Raw genomic sequence first — 14,002 nt, 5'->3', positions numbered from 1 at the left:
TTTTTTTTGACATTTTTAAGCCTTACTATAACATGATGGTTTTTTTTTTACATTTTTATGCTGTACTTTATTATGACATTTCTATGCCATGCTGTACTATGATGTTCTTTGACATTTTTATACCATACTATACTATGACGTTTTTTTCACATTTTTATGCCACACTATACTATGACGTTTTTTCATATTTTTATGCCATACTATACTATGACGTTTTTTTCACATTTTAATGCCTAACTATACTATGATGGTTTTTTTTCATAAAAACTACATAGTATAGTAAGGCATAAAAAGGTCATAATATAGTAAGGCATAAAAGTCATAAAAACGTCATAGTATAGTAAGGCTTAAAAAGTCATAAAAACGCCATAGTATAGTAAAGCATAAAACAGCATAAAAACAACATAGTATAGTAAGGCATGAAAGTCATAAAAACGTCATAGTATAGTAAGACATAAAAAGTCATAAAACCGACAAAGTTTAGTAAGGCATAAAAACGTCATAGTCTAGTATGGCATAAAAAGTCATAAAAACGCCATAGTATAGTAAAGCATAAAAAAGCATAAAAACAACATAGTATAGTAAGGCATGAAAGTCATAAAAACGACAATTTATAGTAAGGCATAAAAAGTCATAAAAACGTCATAGTATAGTAAGGCATAAAAAGTCATAAAAACAACATAGTTTAGTAAGGCAAAAAACGTCATAGTATAGTAAGGCATAAAATGTCATAAAAACGTCATAGTATAGTAAGACATAAAAAGTCATAAAAACGTCATAGTATAGTAAGACATAAAAAAGCATAAAAACTACATAGTATAGTAAGGCATAAAAAGGTCATAATATAGTAAGGCATAAAAAGTCATAAAAACGTCATAGTATAGTAAGGCATAAAAGTCATAAAAACATCATAGTATAGTAAGGCAAAAAAACGTCATAGTATAGTTAGGCTTAAAAAGTCATAAAAACGTCATAGTATAGTAAGACATAAAAAGTCATAAAAACGTCATAGTATGTTAAGACATAAAAAAGCATAAAAACTACATAGTATAGTAAGGCATAAAAAGTCATAAAAACGACATAGTTTAGTAAGGCAAAAAAACGTCATAGTATAGTAAGGCATAAAAAGTTATAAAAACGTCATAGTATAATAAGGCATAAAAAGTCATAAAAACGACATAGTTTATTAAGGCAAAACAACGTCATAGTATAGTATGGCATAAAAAGTCATAAAAACGCCATAGTATAGTAAAGCATAAAAAAGCATAAAAACAACATAGTATAGTAAGGCATGAAAGTCATAAAAACGTCATAGTATAGTAAGACATAAAAAGTCATAAAACCGACAAAGTTTAGTAAGGCATAAAAACGTCATAGTATAGTAAGACATAAAAAGTCCTAAAAACGTCATAGTATAGTAAGACATAAAAAAGCATAAAAACTACATAGTATAGTAAGGCATAAAAACGTCATAGTATAGTAAGGCATAAAAGTCATAAAAACGTCATAGTATAGTAAGGCTTAAAAAGTCATAAAAACGCCATAGTATAGTAAAGCATAAAAAAGCATAAAAACAACATAGTATAGTAAGGCATGAAAGTCATAAAAACGTCATAGTATAGTAAGACATAAAAAGTCATAAAACCGACAAAGTTTAATAAGGCATAAAAAGGTCATAATATAGTAAGGCATAAAAAGTCATAAAAACGTCATAGTATAGTAAGGCAAAAAAACATCATAGTATAGTAAGACATAAAAAGTCATAAAAACGACATAGTTTAATAGGGCAAAAAAACGTCATAGTATAGTAAGGCATAAAAAGTCATAAAAACGTCATAGTATAGTAAGGCATAAAAAGTCATAAAAACGACACAGTATAGAAAGGCATAAAAATGTCATAATATAGTAAGGCATAAAAAGTCATAAAAGCGACTAAGTATAGTAAGGCGTAAAAACCACATAGAATAGTATGGTATGGAAAGTCATAAAAATGTCACAGTATAGCAAGGCATATGAAGGCATTAAAAAAGACATAGTACAATTAGGTATATGAATGCATAAAAAAGACAAAGTACAGTTAGGTTTAAAATGATCATAGTTTATTAGGGCATAAAAAGGCATAAAAAAGACATTGTACAGTTAGGTATATGAATGCATAAAAACTACATAGTACAGTAAGGCATAAAAAGGCATAAAAACTACATAGTATAGTAAGGCATGAAAAGGCACAAAAACAACATAATATAGTAAGGCATAAAAACAACATAATATAGTAAGGCATAAACAGTCATAAAAACGACATAGTATAGTAAGGCATAAAAAGTCATAAAAACGACATAGTTTAGTAAGGCAAAAAAACGTCATAGTATAGTAAGGCATAAAAAGTTATAAAAACGTCATAGTATAGTATGGCATAAAAAGTCATAAAAACGCCATAGTATAGTAAAGCATAAAAAAGCATAAAAACGTCATAGTATAGTAAGACATAAAAAAGCATAAAAACTACATAGTATAGTAAGGCATAAAAAGGTCATAATATAGTAAGGCATAAAAAGTCATAAAAACGTCATAGTATAGTAAGGCATAAAAGTCATAAAAACGTCATAGTATAGTAAGGCTTAAAAAGTCATAAAAACGCCATAGTATAGTAAAGCATAAAAAGGCATAAAAAGGTCATAATATAGTAAGGCATAAAAAGTCATAAAAACGTCATAGTATAGTAAGGCATAAAAGTCATAAAAACGTCATAGTATAGTAAGGCTTAAAAACGTCATAGTATAGTAAGACATAAAAAGTGATAAAAACGTCATAGTATAGAAAGGCATAAAAAGTCATAAAAGCGACTAAGTATAGTAAGGCGTAAAAACGACATAGAATAGTATGGTATGGAAAGTCATAAAAATGTCATAGTATAGTAAGGCATGAAAAGGCATAAAAAGGTCACAGTATAGCAAGGCATATGAAGGCATTAAAAAAGACATAGTACAGTTAGGTATATGAATGCATAAAAAAGACATAGTAAAGTAAGGCATAAAAAGGCATGAAAACAACATTGTAAAGTAAGGCATGAAAACGACATAGTATAGTAAGGAAAAAAATGCATAAAAGTGACAATGTATAGTAAGGCATAAAAAGTCATAAAAACTACATAGTAAAGTAAGGCATAAAAAGGCATAAAAACTACATAGCATAGTAAGGCATGAAAAGTCATAAAAACGTCATAGTATAGTAAGGCATAAAAAGTCATAAAAACGTCATAGTATATAGTAAGGCATAAAAAGGCATAAAAACGTCATAGTATAGTAAGGCATGAAAAGGCATAAAAACGTCATAGTATAGTAAGGCATGAAAAGGCATAAAAATGAAACAGTATAGAACGGAACAAAAACATCATAGTATAGCAAGGCATGAAAAGTCATGAAAACGACAATTTATAGTAAGGCATAAAAAGTCATAAAAACGACACAGTATAGAAAGGCATAAAAATGTCATAGTATAGTAAGGCATAAAAAGTCATAAAAGCGACTAAGTATAGTAAGGCGTATAAACCACATAGAATAGTATGGTATGGAAAGTCATAAAAATGTCATAGTATAGTAAGGCATGAAAAGGCATAAAAAGGTCACAGTATAGCAAGGCATATGAAGGCATTAAAAAAGACATAGTACAGTTAGGTATATGAATGCATAAAAAACACAAAGTACAGTAAGGCATAAAAAGGCATAAAAACTACATAGTATAGTAAGGCATGAAAAGGCACAAAAACAACATAATATAGTAAGGCATATGAAGGCATAAAAACAACATAATATAGTAAGGCATAAAAAGGCATAAAAATAGCACAGTATAGAATGAAATAAAAACATCATAGTCAAGTGAGTCATAAAAAGTCATAAAAACGACATAGTATAGTAAGGGATAAAAAGTCATAAAAACGTCATAGTATAGTAAGGCATGAAAAGGCATAAAAATGGAACAGTATAGAACGGAATAAAAACATCATAGTATAGTAAGGCATAAAAAGTCATAGTATCGTAAGTTTAGTAAGTCATAAAAACGTCATAGTATAGTAAGGCATAAAAAGTGATAAAAACGTCATAGTATAGTAAGGCATGAAAAGGCATAAAAACGTCATAGTATAGTAAGGCATGAAAAGGCATAAAAATGAAACAATATCGAACGGAATAAAAACATCATAGTATAGCAAGGCATGAAAAGTCATGAAAACGACATTGTGTAGTAAGACATAAAAAGACATAAAGAACATCATTATATAGTAAGGCACAAAAAGGCATAAAAACAACATAGTATAGTACGATTAAAAGAAATAAAAACAACACAGTATAGTAAGGCATAAAAAGTCATAGTGGAGTAAGGCATGAAAAGGCATAAAAACATAATAGCATAGTAAAGCATAAAAAAGCTTAAAAAAGTCACAGTATAGTAAGGCACACAAAGGCATAAAAACAAAATAGTATAGTAAGGCATGAAAAGTCATGAAAAAGACATAGTATAGTAAGGCATAAAAAGACAAAAAACATCTTCATATCATCACATTTTTAAATAATTGGAAAATAATTGTCAAAGCCTCAGTGCCCCAAAAATATCCCTGCCATTAAAATGAGAAAGAATGAGAATCAGAGACTTATCAACTTATGATCTTGGTGTAATCAATCTTTTTTTTTTTTTTTTTTTAATTTACCTAAGTGAATTGAAGTCCGATTCTTCTTATTCCAGGTTCAGCAGTTCCAGGAAACAGCTGCAAGGCTTCATGCCCAGTATGCAGGGGACAGGGCGGTCGCCATCCAGGCCACAGAGCAAGAGGTGGTGGAAGCCTGGAAGGGCCTACTGGACGCCTGTGATGGCCGCAGGGCGCAACTGGTGGACACAGCTGAGAAGTTCCGCTTTTTCACCATGGTCCGAGACCTGATGGCCTGGATGGAGAGCATCATTCAGCAGATAGAGACTCAGGAGAAACCCAGGTGAGCACACCTTGTACAAAGACCTCTGTTTGAAATCCATTCCACAAAACATTTTTCTTCTTCATTAAAATATCAATATTGATTTGGAAGTTGCAAATTGCAGAAAGCCTGGTTTTTTCTCTCTCTAAAGGGAAATCTGATTGGGGCAAGTGTTTGAGTTAGAGCAGTTGTTACTGAGTATTGAAAAACCAGCTTGAAACCTTGACCTTTGAGTAATTTTCTTACTTTTTATTCAAATTAATTCAGTTTTTTATTGAGACTATTTCTGCATTTATAGGTACATATACAACAGGTATCTTTGCAAATCATGTCATCTATATATTATGAATTGAATACCTTGTTAAAGAGAACATTTTTCATATTTAAAGGATCAAATAAATATATAAAGATGTCTTTCACATTATACACTGCCATCAATTAAGTTTGAAAAAGATGTATTTTTTAATATCATAGCTTTAGTTCTTTTGCTTATTGGTCAGTAGCTCTTTGCCAAATTGGTTTACCCTTAGTTAAACAATAATTAAAAGTGATATGAGGGTGTCATGATAACCTTAATGAAGAATATTCAGGTTATTAAAGGTGCACCATATGATTTTTTTAATTGTCCCATTGCAGAAAAAGTTGTGATTCACCCTTAAAAGCAATGTTTAGCCATGCAGAAAAGATCCTGTTTATTATTGTTGCAGTTCTAGGTCTTACCAACAGAGGTAGATAAACTTCATAGATTACCTGTTCACTTCCTATCCCTCCCTCCTGTGCATTAGGGATGTCTCATCAGTGGAGCTACTGCAGAAGTACCACCAGGGGATCCGCTCAGAGATTGAGGCCAGGGGAGTCAAATTCAGCGATTGCATGGATCTCGGAAAGGCCCTGCTGACACGCAAGCACCGAGACTCTGCTGAGGTGAGGCTTCAGCAGCAAAGACAGCTTTTTTTCATTCTCAGCTGGGCCTCAAATTGCTGCTTTCATTAGATTTAATTACTTTTCTGGGAGTGATTGTTCTTGTCTGGCACAATGGAACCAATTGGATTGCTACGAAAGAAAAAATTCCACTCATCTTACACTCATCAGGGAGACTATAAAGCAAACACTAATTAGAAATGGAAAAGCCAAAAGAATTTAAATGAGCAATTGACCCCGGCCTGAATTTTGCGTTCCGTTAATTACTTCACAATTCAAATTCTTAGAGGATAATAGCCAGTCTTGGAGCTGAGCTGTTTAATAATGCTGATATGTAACTGCGACTGTGTAACTGCTCATGTCAGATCAAAGAGAAGCTGGTGCAGCTGATGGAGAAACGGAAGGAGATGATGTTCAAGTGGGATGACAGATGGGACTGGCTCAGACTCTGTGAGTAAAGCTACACTTACCTTACTGGCCCTTACTCAAAACTAAAAACAAATCCTGAATATACGTTATTCCTTTCACCTCTAAAATTGATTGTGTAACCAGCATTTTGTTTGACAAAAGGGAGGTGTGTCTCCGTAAAGTGTATAAACATTATAGGTCAAATCATGGCTGATGCCTGATGGTTTCATTTTTAAAATGGTGACACTGCAAGATGAAAACTACATAATTACCCCTGTCACATCCAGTGCTGGAGGTGTGTCAGTTTGCACGGGATGCCTCCGTGGCGGAGGCCTGGCTGATCGCTCAGGAACCCTACGTGACCAGTAGAGACCTGGGCCACACTGTGGACGAGGTCGAGAAACTCCTCAAGAGGCATGAAGCCTTTGAGAAATCCACCGCCACCTGGGAGGAGCGCTTCTCTGCACTGGAGCGCCTCACGACGGTACGGAGAAATCTTAGTCATTATTTACAATAATTTGATCACAAACACATGAATCATAACACTGTAGCTGCTGGAAAACACAGGATGAACATGTTGGTCTAGACAGAAAAATATTAATTGGTAAATGTTACGTGGAGGGTTAATAACAAATTCAACACCTTAACAGTTTTGCCCTATTTCCCCCCTAAGTAGCTTTAAGATTGTCAAAAACCTTTTATTCCACCCTGTTTGCTTACTGTTGTTTACACTGAGTGAAATATTTAAGCCCTTTTTTTTTTTATTGCTCACACCATTCAAGCAAAGAGGCCTACTGAATGTATTTAAATTTGTAGATGTCCTGTAGATCAGTTTCACATTTCCCTTCACTAGAATTTAAAATGAAGTTTGAAAAATGTTTGGCTGCCCACCAGCTGGTCAATGAATATTAATGGGTTAAAAAAAAAAAAAAAAGTAAATATTAATGATATCTGAAGATGATAGTGGTAATGTATCAAATTTTAGTAACTAAATTAGAGCTAGTAATGGATTGAGTGCTGATTCCACTTTAATGCTGTGTTGCAGCTGGAGCTGTTGGAGCTGAGGAAGCAGCAACAGGAGATGGAGCAGTTCATTAAAGATGAGCAACGCTCTGATAAGGAGAGCAGGTACAAACATGCACAAAAACACACAGGCATTCAAATGCACAAATACATTGTATGCACAGGCATGCATAGAATGAAACAGAATTATTCGGTGCCAATCATCATGAAAGTCTCTATGAAAACCTAACCAGTATTGTGATTTAGATTTAAAGAGAAGTGGACAAACACATTGTTGGCTGTGGTCTAACCAGCCTTATCCTTTAAACTTCACACACAAGTCACACACACACGGACTCACCCGCTGCTCTTAAAGGTCTCTAACACAGACCCTGTGCTGCCCTCTTTCCTCCAGGCGAGAAGACACTGGCTTTGTAGAAGAATCTTCACAGCTCTACACTATTGAGGAACAAACTCTGGTTAGTAACTGCGCTCACTCTGCTCCTGTCCTCTCTGTTTTATAGTGCAATAGTGGAATTTTTGAAAAAAGAAAACCAGCCTCTCTCTTGTGGTGCTTTACTAACTTCTGAATTTAAAAGAGCCTCCTTGACTTTTTTACTCTTAAACAAACCACATTTGTCTGTTGAGAATCTTTTTTGAGCACTTTTAGGAATAAGTAGAGTCAAAGGGCACACTCAGCTCCGCTCACCTCTCTAAACATGCAGGCTGATCTCTCTTACAATATTTCTCCAGTCTTATTGTGTTGGTCTGTATTTCCATCTTTTCTCTTCCAGTCTGGTTCTGGTGCAATCGAGCCCAGTTCAGGTCTGCTGGAGGGGGCTGCGGGCGATTCCACAGTGCCAATAGAGTCAGAGATGAGAGAGAGTGGTTCTCTGGAGCTGGAGCCCTCTGTCTCAGTAGTGACCCCGAGAGAACCGGAGAGGGCTGCCACCATGCCCGTGGAGCCCCTCAGAGCCCACACTGTGCTGCTGGAGGGCACGCTGGGCCGCAAACATGACGTGGAGGGCTCAGGAAAGAAGGCTTCAAACAGGTGGATAAGAAAGACTACAGTGCTGTTCACTCCATATTCCATTCCAGGCGTTAATTTGCTTCCATTTATTTCTTTAAGTCTAATTTACTAGCACACTGGGTGACTTGCTTAGACTCACAGAGTGTAGACTTTTTAAATCAATCTGCACCAAAACATCATTACTGTGCAACAAAAAAGTAACAAAAAAATGAATGCAGAGTTTATTTTCCCTGTGATGGCTTCAAACGACCCAAGTAAGTTTCAAGTCTTCCAATGGTGGCCTGGAACGATAGGAAAAATAACAAGCATATTAAACAGCAAAAAGTAAAGTAGGCCTATACAGGATTTGTATGAAAGGAGCTTAAGCTTAAAACACATTGGTGTAGTCATTTTAAAAGACAGCACTTATTGGCATGTATAAGCACTACATAAATATTTGATAAATGGGTTGTCCTGAGAAATAGGGTAAAAACTAACTTTTCACTGCCTGCATGCTTACCAGCAGGCAGTTTTTTGATGACTAAATCACTTAAGTCCTCAGTAAAGGACTAAGCCGATTTATGGCCAAAAAATATCACATACAGTATAAAACCTAAATAAGACCTCTGTTAAATAAACCCCAACTTGGTCAGGAAACAAGACAAGTCCAAATAAAACTCTATAAGCAGCTTGTATTCTAGTCAGATGTGAAACTGAAAAGTGCATGTGAACTGAATTACCTCAGGCATTTTAGATATGCACAGTTCAACATGGAGCTGATGAAAATCCTGCGATGACATTTTGATATCAGCACATGCAGATACTGTTTGTTCACAGCTGTAAAACAAAGTATCAGTGATTTATGAGTTCAGCAGCAATACCGGAAATCTTAACATCTACTTCTCAATTTAAAAGTTAGTGTAAATAATGATGTAAGTGGGATGAACTCTGTTGTACCCACCTTTTTAAGATGATTAAACATCTGTTTTCAACATAAAAAGTAGCTGTAAGTCAATTTTGTTTATACCCAAGCAACCCAAAAAAGTTTTCCCCTACCACATGACTGCTGTCTGACAGAGGCTCAGGCCAGGTTACTTTTGATCAAAGTTGATAAAAAATTGATTAAAACTTGCATTTGTTGCAGACCAGTGAGCTGCTTCAACTGTTCTCCTTACTTCTATTTAACTGAATTAATTCACTTTGCATTATTGTGAGAAATTAGCCTCCTGAAATGATCAATATTGAAGTCCTCCATTGTCTGCGCCCCCCCTCCTCCACCCCCCTCCACTCTCTCCTCACTCTCAGGTCATGGAACAACTTGTACTGTGTGCTGAAGCCAGGTCAGCTCTCAGCCTATAAGGATGCCAAAAGCTTTGGACATGGAACGACGTATCACGGCGAGGACCCCCAGTCCCTCAGTAACGCCAGCTGGGAGATCCTCACCACCTACAAGAAAAAGAAGCATGTCGCCAAACTACGGTGAGAATCCATTCTCATCATCTTCAGTTTTTTCAGTTGTCTCACTATTAAAGGAAGCGGGGGGGGGGTTAGGTTGGACAAAGCAATGATGATGACGTCTTGTGCTGTACGATAACGTGATCTGCATTTTTTATTTTGAATTTACTTTACTTTAATCAATGAAGAAACTAATTGGGAGATTAATCGATAAGGAAAATGATTGTTAGTTGCAGCCATAATTTCATTCACTTTGCCATCATTTGCTACTCTAAACTCTTTCAAATATACAGAAACAAGTCAAGTTAGGCATCTTTTACTTATATTATTGAAAAATCTGAATGTGGGAATTATTGTTTTACTCTAATGGTCCAAACCATAAATTCAAACTTCACTCTCTTTTCTCTCTCACAGTCTTGGTGACGGCAGTGAATATCTGTTCCAGTGTAAAGACGAGGTGAGTTTTTAAACAAGTCGATAACAATGAATGATTTTTAACAGCTTTCCATGAAGCACATGAGCCCGCATGTAAAGTATTTAATCATGTAATCTTTGACATTATGTAAAGCAGTGGTCAGAGAATATAATACTGCATACAGAACATATATATTTACATTTCAGTGTGACCTCCTTGTCCATGTCTAAATGATTTTTTGAAATTATTTATATAAGTAACTGACATAAATGAATTTATTCACATTTCCTTCTGAATTTACCCTACGGGGATCATTAAGTTTTACAAATTAAAGTAATTCACAGCAAGGTTGTTTTTATATACATTACCTTGAATTAGCCTTTCAGAAAGTTTCATTGTTAAAAGCTGGACCACCTTTTACTCAAAACGACCAAGAGACAAAAACACACACTGTCCCACTGGAGGTAGAATTCCCTTTGTAAGCTGTGGTGTGTGTGTGTGTAATTTTGTGTTTAATTTCAGGAGGAGCTCCAGCGTTGGAGCCAGGCCATGGACAAGGCCGTTCAGCCCCTGGCAGCGGAGGAGGCGTCGGGGCCCTCAGGGGCCAAAGCCCACAGCCTGCCCCCTCCCTCCTCCTCAGCTGCCCTCCCTGAGCCCAGCTCTGCCAAGAAAGACAAGGAGAAGAAATTCAGTCGCTTTGCCAAGAAGAAGTGAAAGGAGATGGATGGGCCATCGGGAGGGGGGGTTGCCAAGGCAACCTGGAAAGAGAAAGTAGTATTTGTGTACAATCAATCGGAGCGAGCTTTTTATCACTAGATTTTTTATATTATTTAGCGAGAATTAACATGAATATTGTAGTTTAGGTTAAAGCCATCACTCTTCTGCCTGTATTTAAGTCAGTGTATCATTGCAAAGGTCCACTCTTTTCTTTGTTCTTTTTAACAAATGCCAAATTCAAAGCATTAAATGAAAGCACAGGAATGCTCCTTTCACACTCAACCAAAGAATGTTTGTAAAACTTTTGTTGTGTTACTTTTGCTGCAATTTTAGCTTTAGTGAGGCATGCTTTGATACAGCTATGTACGATATGAAGGCCTGTAACGAACGTAGGGTGAGTCAAGAGTACTGAAGCGTACTTTTATTAATCTGCCTTATAAAATGGTTGTGAACTGTAATACTGTGCTGTTTGAATTTGGAGTACTAAATGCTACTTAAAGGAATTAAGAGTGAATTTTAACGGGCTTTAAAATGCTTTGTAAATGCGGTGTAAAGACTTGGTGATGATCAAACCGTAGCGCAGTGCTGTACGGTGCACATACACACCAAGTTTAATTGCAGGTATGCAAACTAAATGCTCTATGCACTGTGAAGGGTTTGACTGTTGAGATTTTTAAATTGGTACGATCTGACGACATACGAGCTTGTCATGTGACACCACAATCAGTCCGTTTTGAATATAGACTATATTCTCAACTGAGCTGTGGCAGTAGTTATTTCTGTGAACTTGAAACATATTCAACACTTGTGTATTGAACCCTAAATTTCATATCTATTCATTAACATATATACATAGACAGTATATATATCTACAGATGCATGAAGTATGTTTTACGTTAGTTTGATATGGTGCTATTGTGATATTTTTGAACCTTCAATCAAGATCAACTTGACCTGCCTTACTTGTCTTCAACTTTGGCTTGTAGTAACACACAGGAAAATGTACTCTGTTGGTATAAACAATATCTGAGGGGTGTTTCATAAAGTTGGCTCAGAAAAGAAGGTCTTATTTTGAAAAGCCTGGCTTCAAATGAGCAGAACAAACTCAACTAGGATTAATCTGTTTCCTAAAGTCAAGTCAATCACGGCTTTAAAACAACAACCAGAAACATCAAGCACTGATCACATCAGTTCACAAGAATGAAAATGAGCATGTGAAGACAAAACTGCGATGTTTGCAGCCACAGAGCAGCACATATTTAAATAATACAGAGAGTAAAATATCACAGCAAAAACTAACAAAACTACCATCAAGGAGACAGAAAACAACTTTTAGCGTAATGTTGTGAGTCAGGTCTATCGTTTTATTTATTTATTTATTTTTTGCAGGAAATTTAGGTAATTGGCATCTTTTAGAAAAGCAAAAGCCCTAATCCTGACGTAAAGTTAAGCCTGAAAAGATGAGTTTCCATGGTAACTCAGGCAAGACTTGGATGACCGTGGATGCATGACTTAGCAGACCAATCCGACATGAGCCCAGCGGCCCAAGGACTCAAAGCCTTTTTGAAGTGACAGTTTACATTTGTTTAAAAGTCAATCAACAACTACTAAAAGATGCAAAAATGATCACAAATGGCCACAAAACAACTACAGAGAGAAACACAACAACCACAACAGGAAGCAAAAAAAAAAAAAACACAAATTGACTGCAGAGACACAAAACAACTACAAAGAGATGCAAAATGTCAATTCAGTGTCACAAAATGACTTCACACGACTTGGCAACATTAGTTTTGTCTCTTTCAGTCTAAGGGTCTTGCTCCAGTGTAGGAAAGGTGGGGGCTTATTTACATGTCTGTGCCCAGAGGCCTGTTTTTTATTTATCCAAGCTTATTTAAACCCCCTTTGTGAAAAGATGAACCCTACTGGCCTTGTTTACCTGGCAATCTTTATAAAACACCCCTCTGGTTTCACAAGCTAGATGTTTATTTACCAGAAAACCTATATGCTATCATTTGTATCTACAGAAAAGAAAAAGCCTGGACCACTATTACATTTTTTACCGTACCAACCAAAGTCTAAGACAAGCTGTGGGTCAGATGAATCTTAACCGCTTTTCCAAACCACACGACAGGACCAGGTATTCTCTTTATCTAAGGCGAAGATCACACAGTCGCAGTATGGAGCTGAGGGAACGTGTCTTTACTCTGAATGTAAAGGAAGAAATAATAAGGAAGAGTGAGAATTTGGTACATTTAAGAGTATAGAACAATAAAGCCATTATAAAATAATACATTTTAATCGATATATGCATACAGGAAATATAGAGTATGTACAGTATATGGAATTTCATTTATAAGTGTTAATTTGTCACCAGGATGGTGGCTCTCACACTTTCACACTGCCGTCTTGCCTTGTACAGCGGGCTCTGTCCCTGAACTACGCTCTAACTCAAGTGACCTCATTGAAATGATGGAAGTCAGGTGTAGAAAGATTGACGAGACTGTTCAGCGCGAGAGTTTTCCAGGAAATGTGGTAGCATCATAATGATCTCTCTCTGGGTTATTTACATTTACAAAGGAAAAATAAGAGTTATTAAATCTATTATCTTCTCATGGCCGTCACAAACAAGTAATACAGATGTTTTTGTGAGCAGAGGGCCAGCAGAGCATTATGTCTGTGCTAAAAGTAGTCAAATGTTTCTCATATAAACACACCTTGAAATGGTTTGGGAAACTTGCGTCACATGTATTCAGTCTTGGTTTTTAATCGGTCACTATATCTGTGGTATCTCAGACTCTGACACTTCCTATTCTCTCACCTCCATCCACTTAGTTTATTCCTCCTCCTTCCTTACCTGCCTTTTTTCTGTTCAGTGGTTTTTAATCTGCATTTTGTACTCTCTAGCTATGTAAAATATCCAAAAATGTTGACAGGAAATATCAAATACATTTTGAGAGAATAAAGTTTAAAATAAACTCCTGAAACTATCCAGTTTGGGTTTATTTATTGACCTCTTCCTTTGCTAAATTTTGAAATTCATGGCCACAGTTGTATCTTTGTCGATTTTTAATGAAAACCAATTTCATTATATTTGTTAATACATTAAAAAGG

At 35.6% G+C, this 14,002-nt stretch overlaps 1 protein-coding gene across 1 annotated transcript in view; it reads left to right on the top strand.

Moving 5' to 3' along the window:
- sptb (spectrin, beta, erythrocytic) overlaps window positions 1-13,878 on the top strand; it is a 53,126-nt gene extending 39,248 nt beyond the window's left edge. Inside the window, exons 28-37 of the mRNA XM_023430742.2 lie at window positions 4,738-4,982; window positions 5,747-5,885; window positions 6,248-6,332; window positions 6,578-6,774; window positions 7,336-7,418; window positions 7,708-7,771; window positions 8,087-8,343; window positions 9,607-9,780; window positions 10,171-10,213; window positions 10,694-13,878. Of these exons, the coding sequence (XP_023286510.1) occupies window positions 4,738-4,982; window positions 5,747-5,885; window positions 6,248-6,332; window positions 6,578-6,774; window positions 7,336-7,418; window positions 7,708-7,771; window positions 8,087-8,343; window positions 9,607-9,780; window positions 10,171-10,213; window positions 10,694-10,885 (1,479 nt within the window). The 3' untranslated portion in view covers window positions 10,886-13,878. The remainder of the gene's footprint in view (window positions 1-4,737; window positions 4,983-5,746; window positions 5,886-6,247; window positions 6,333-6,577; window positions 6,775-7,335; window positions 7,419-7,707; window positions 7,772-8,086; window positions 8,344-9,606; window positions 9,781-10,170; window positions 10,214-10,693) is intronic.
- The last annotated feature ends 124 nt before the right edge of the window (window positions 13,879-14,002 follow it).

The sequence above is a fragment of the Seriola lalandi genome, unplaced genomic scaffold (genome assembly GCF_002814215.2).
Source record: "Seriola lalandi dorsalis isolate HSWRI2012SDOR001 ecotype SW California unplaced genomic scaffold, Sedor1 jcf7180002054911, whole genome shotgun sequence".
NCBI lineage: Eukaryota > Metazoa > Chordata > Actinopteri > Carangiformes > Carangidae > Seriola > Seriola lalandi.
Note: the sequence above shows the minus strand (reverse complement) of the source record. Positions and strands in the feature narration are given on the sequence as shown.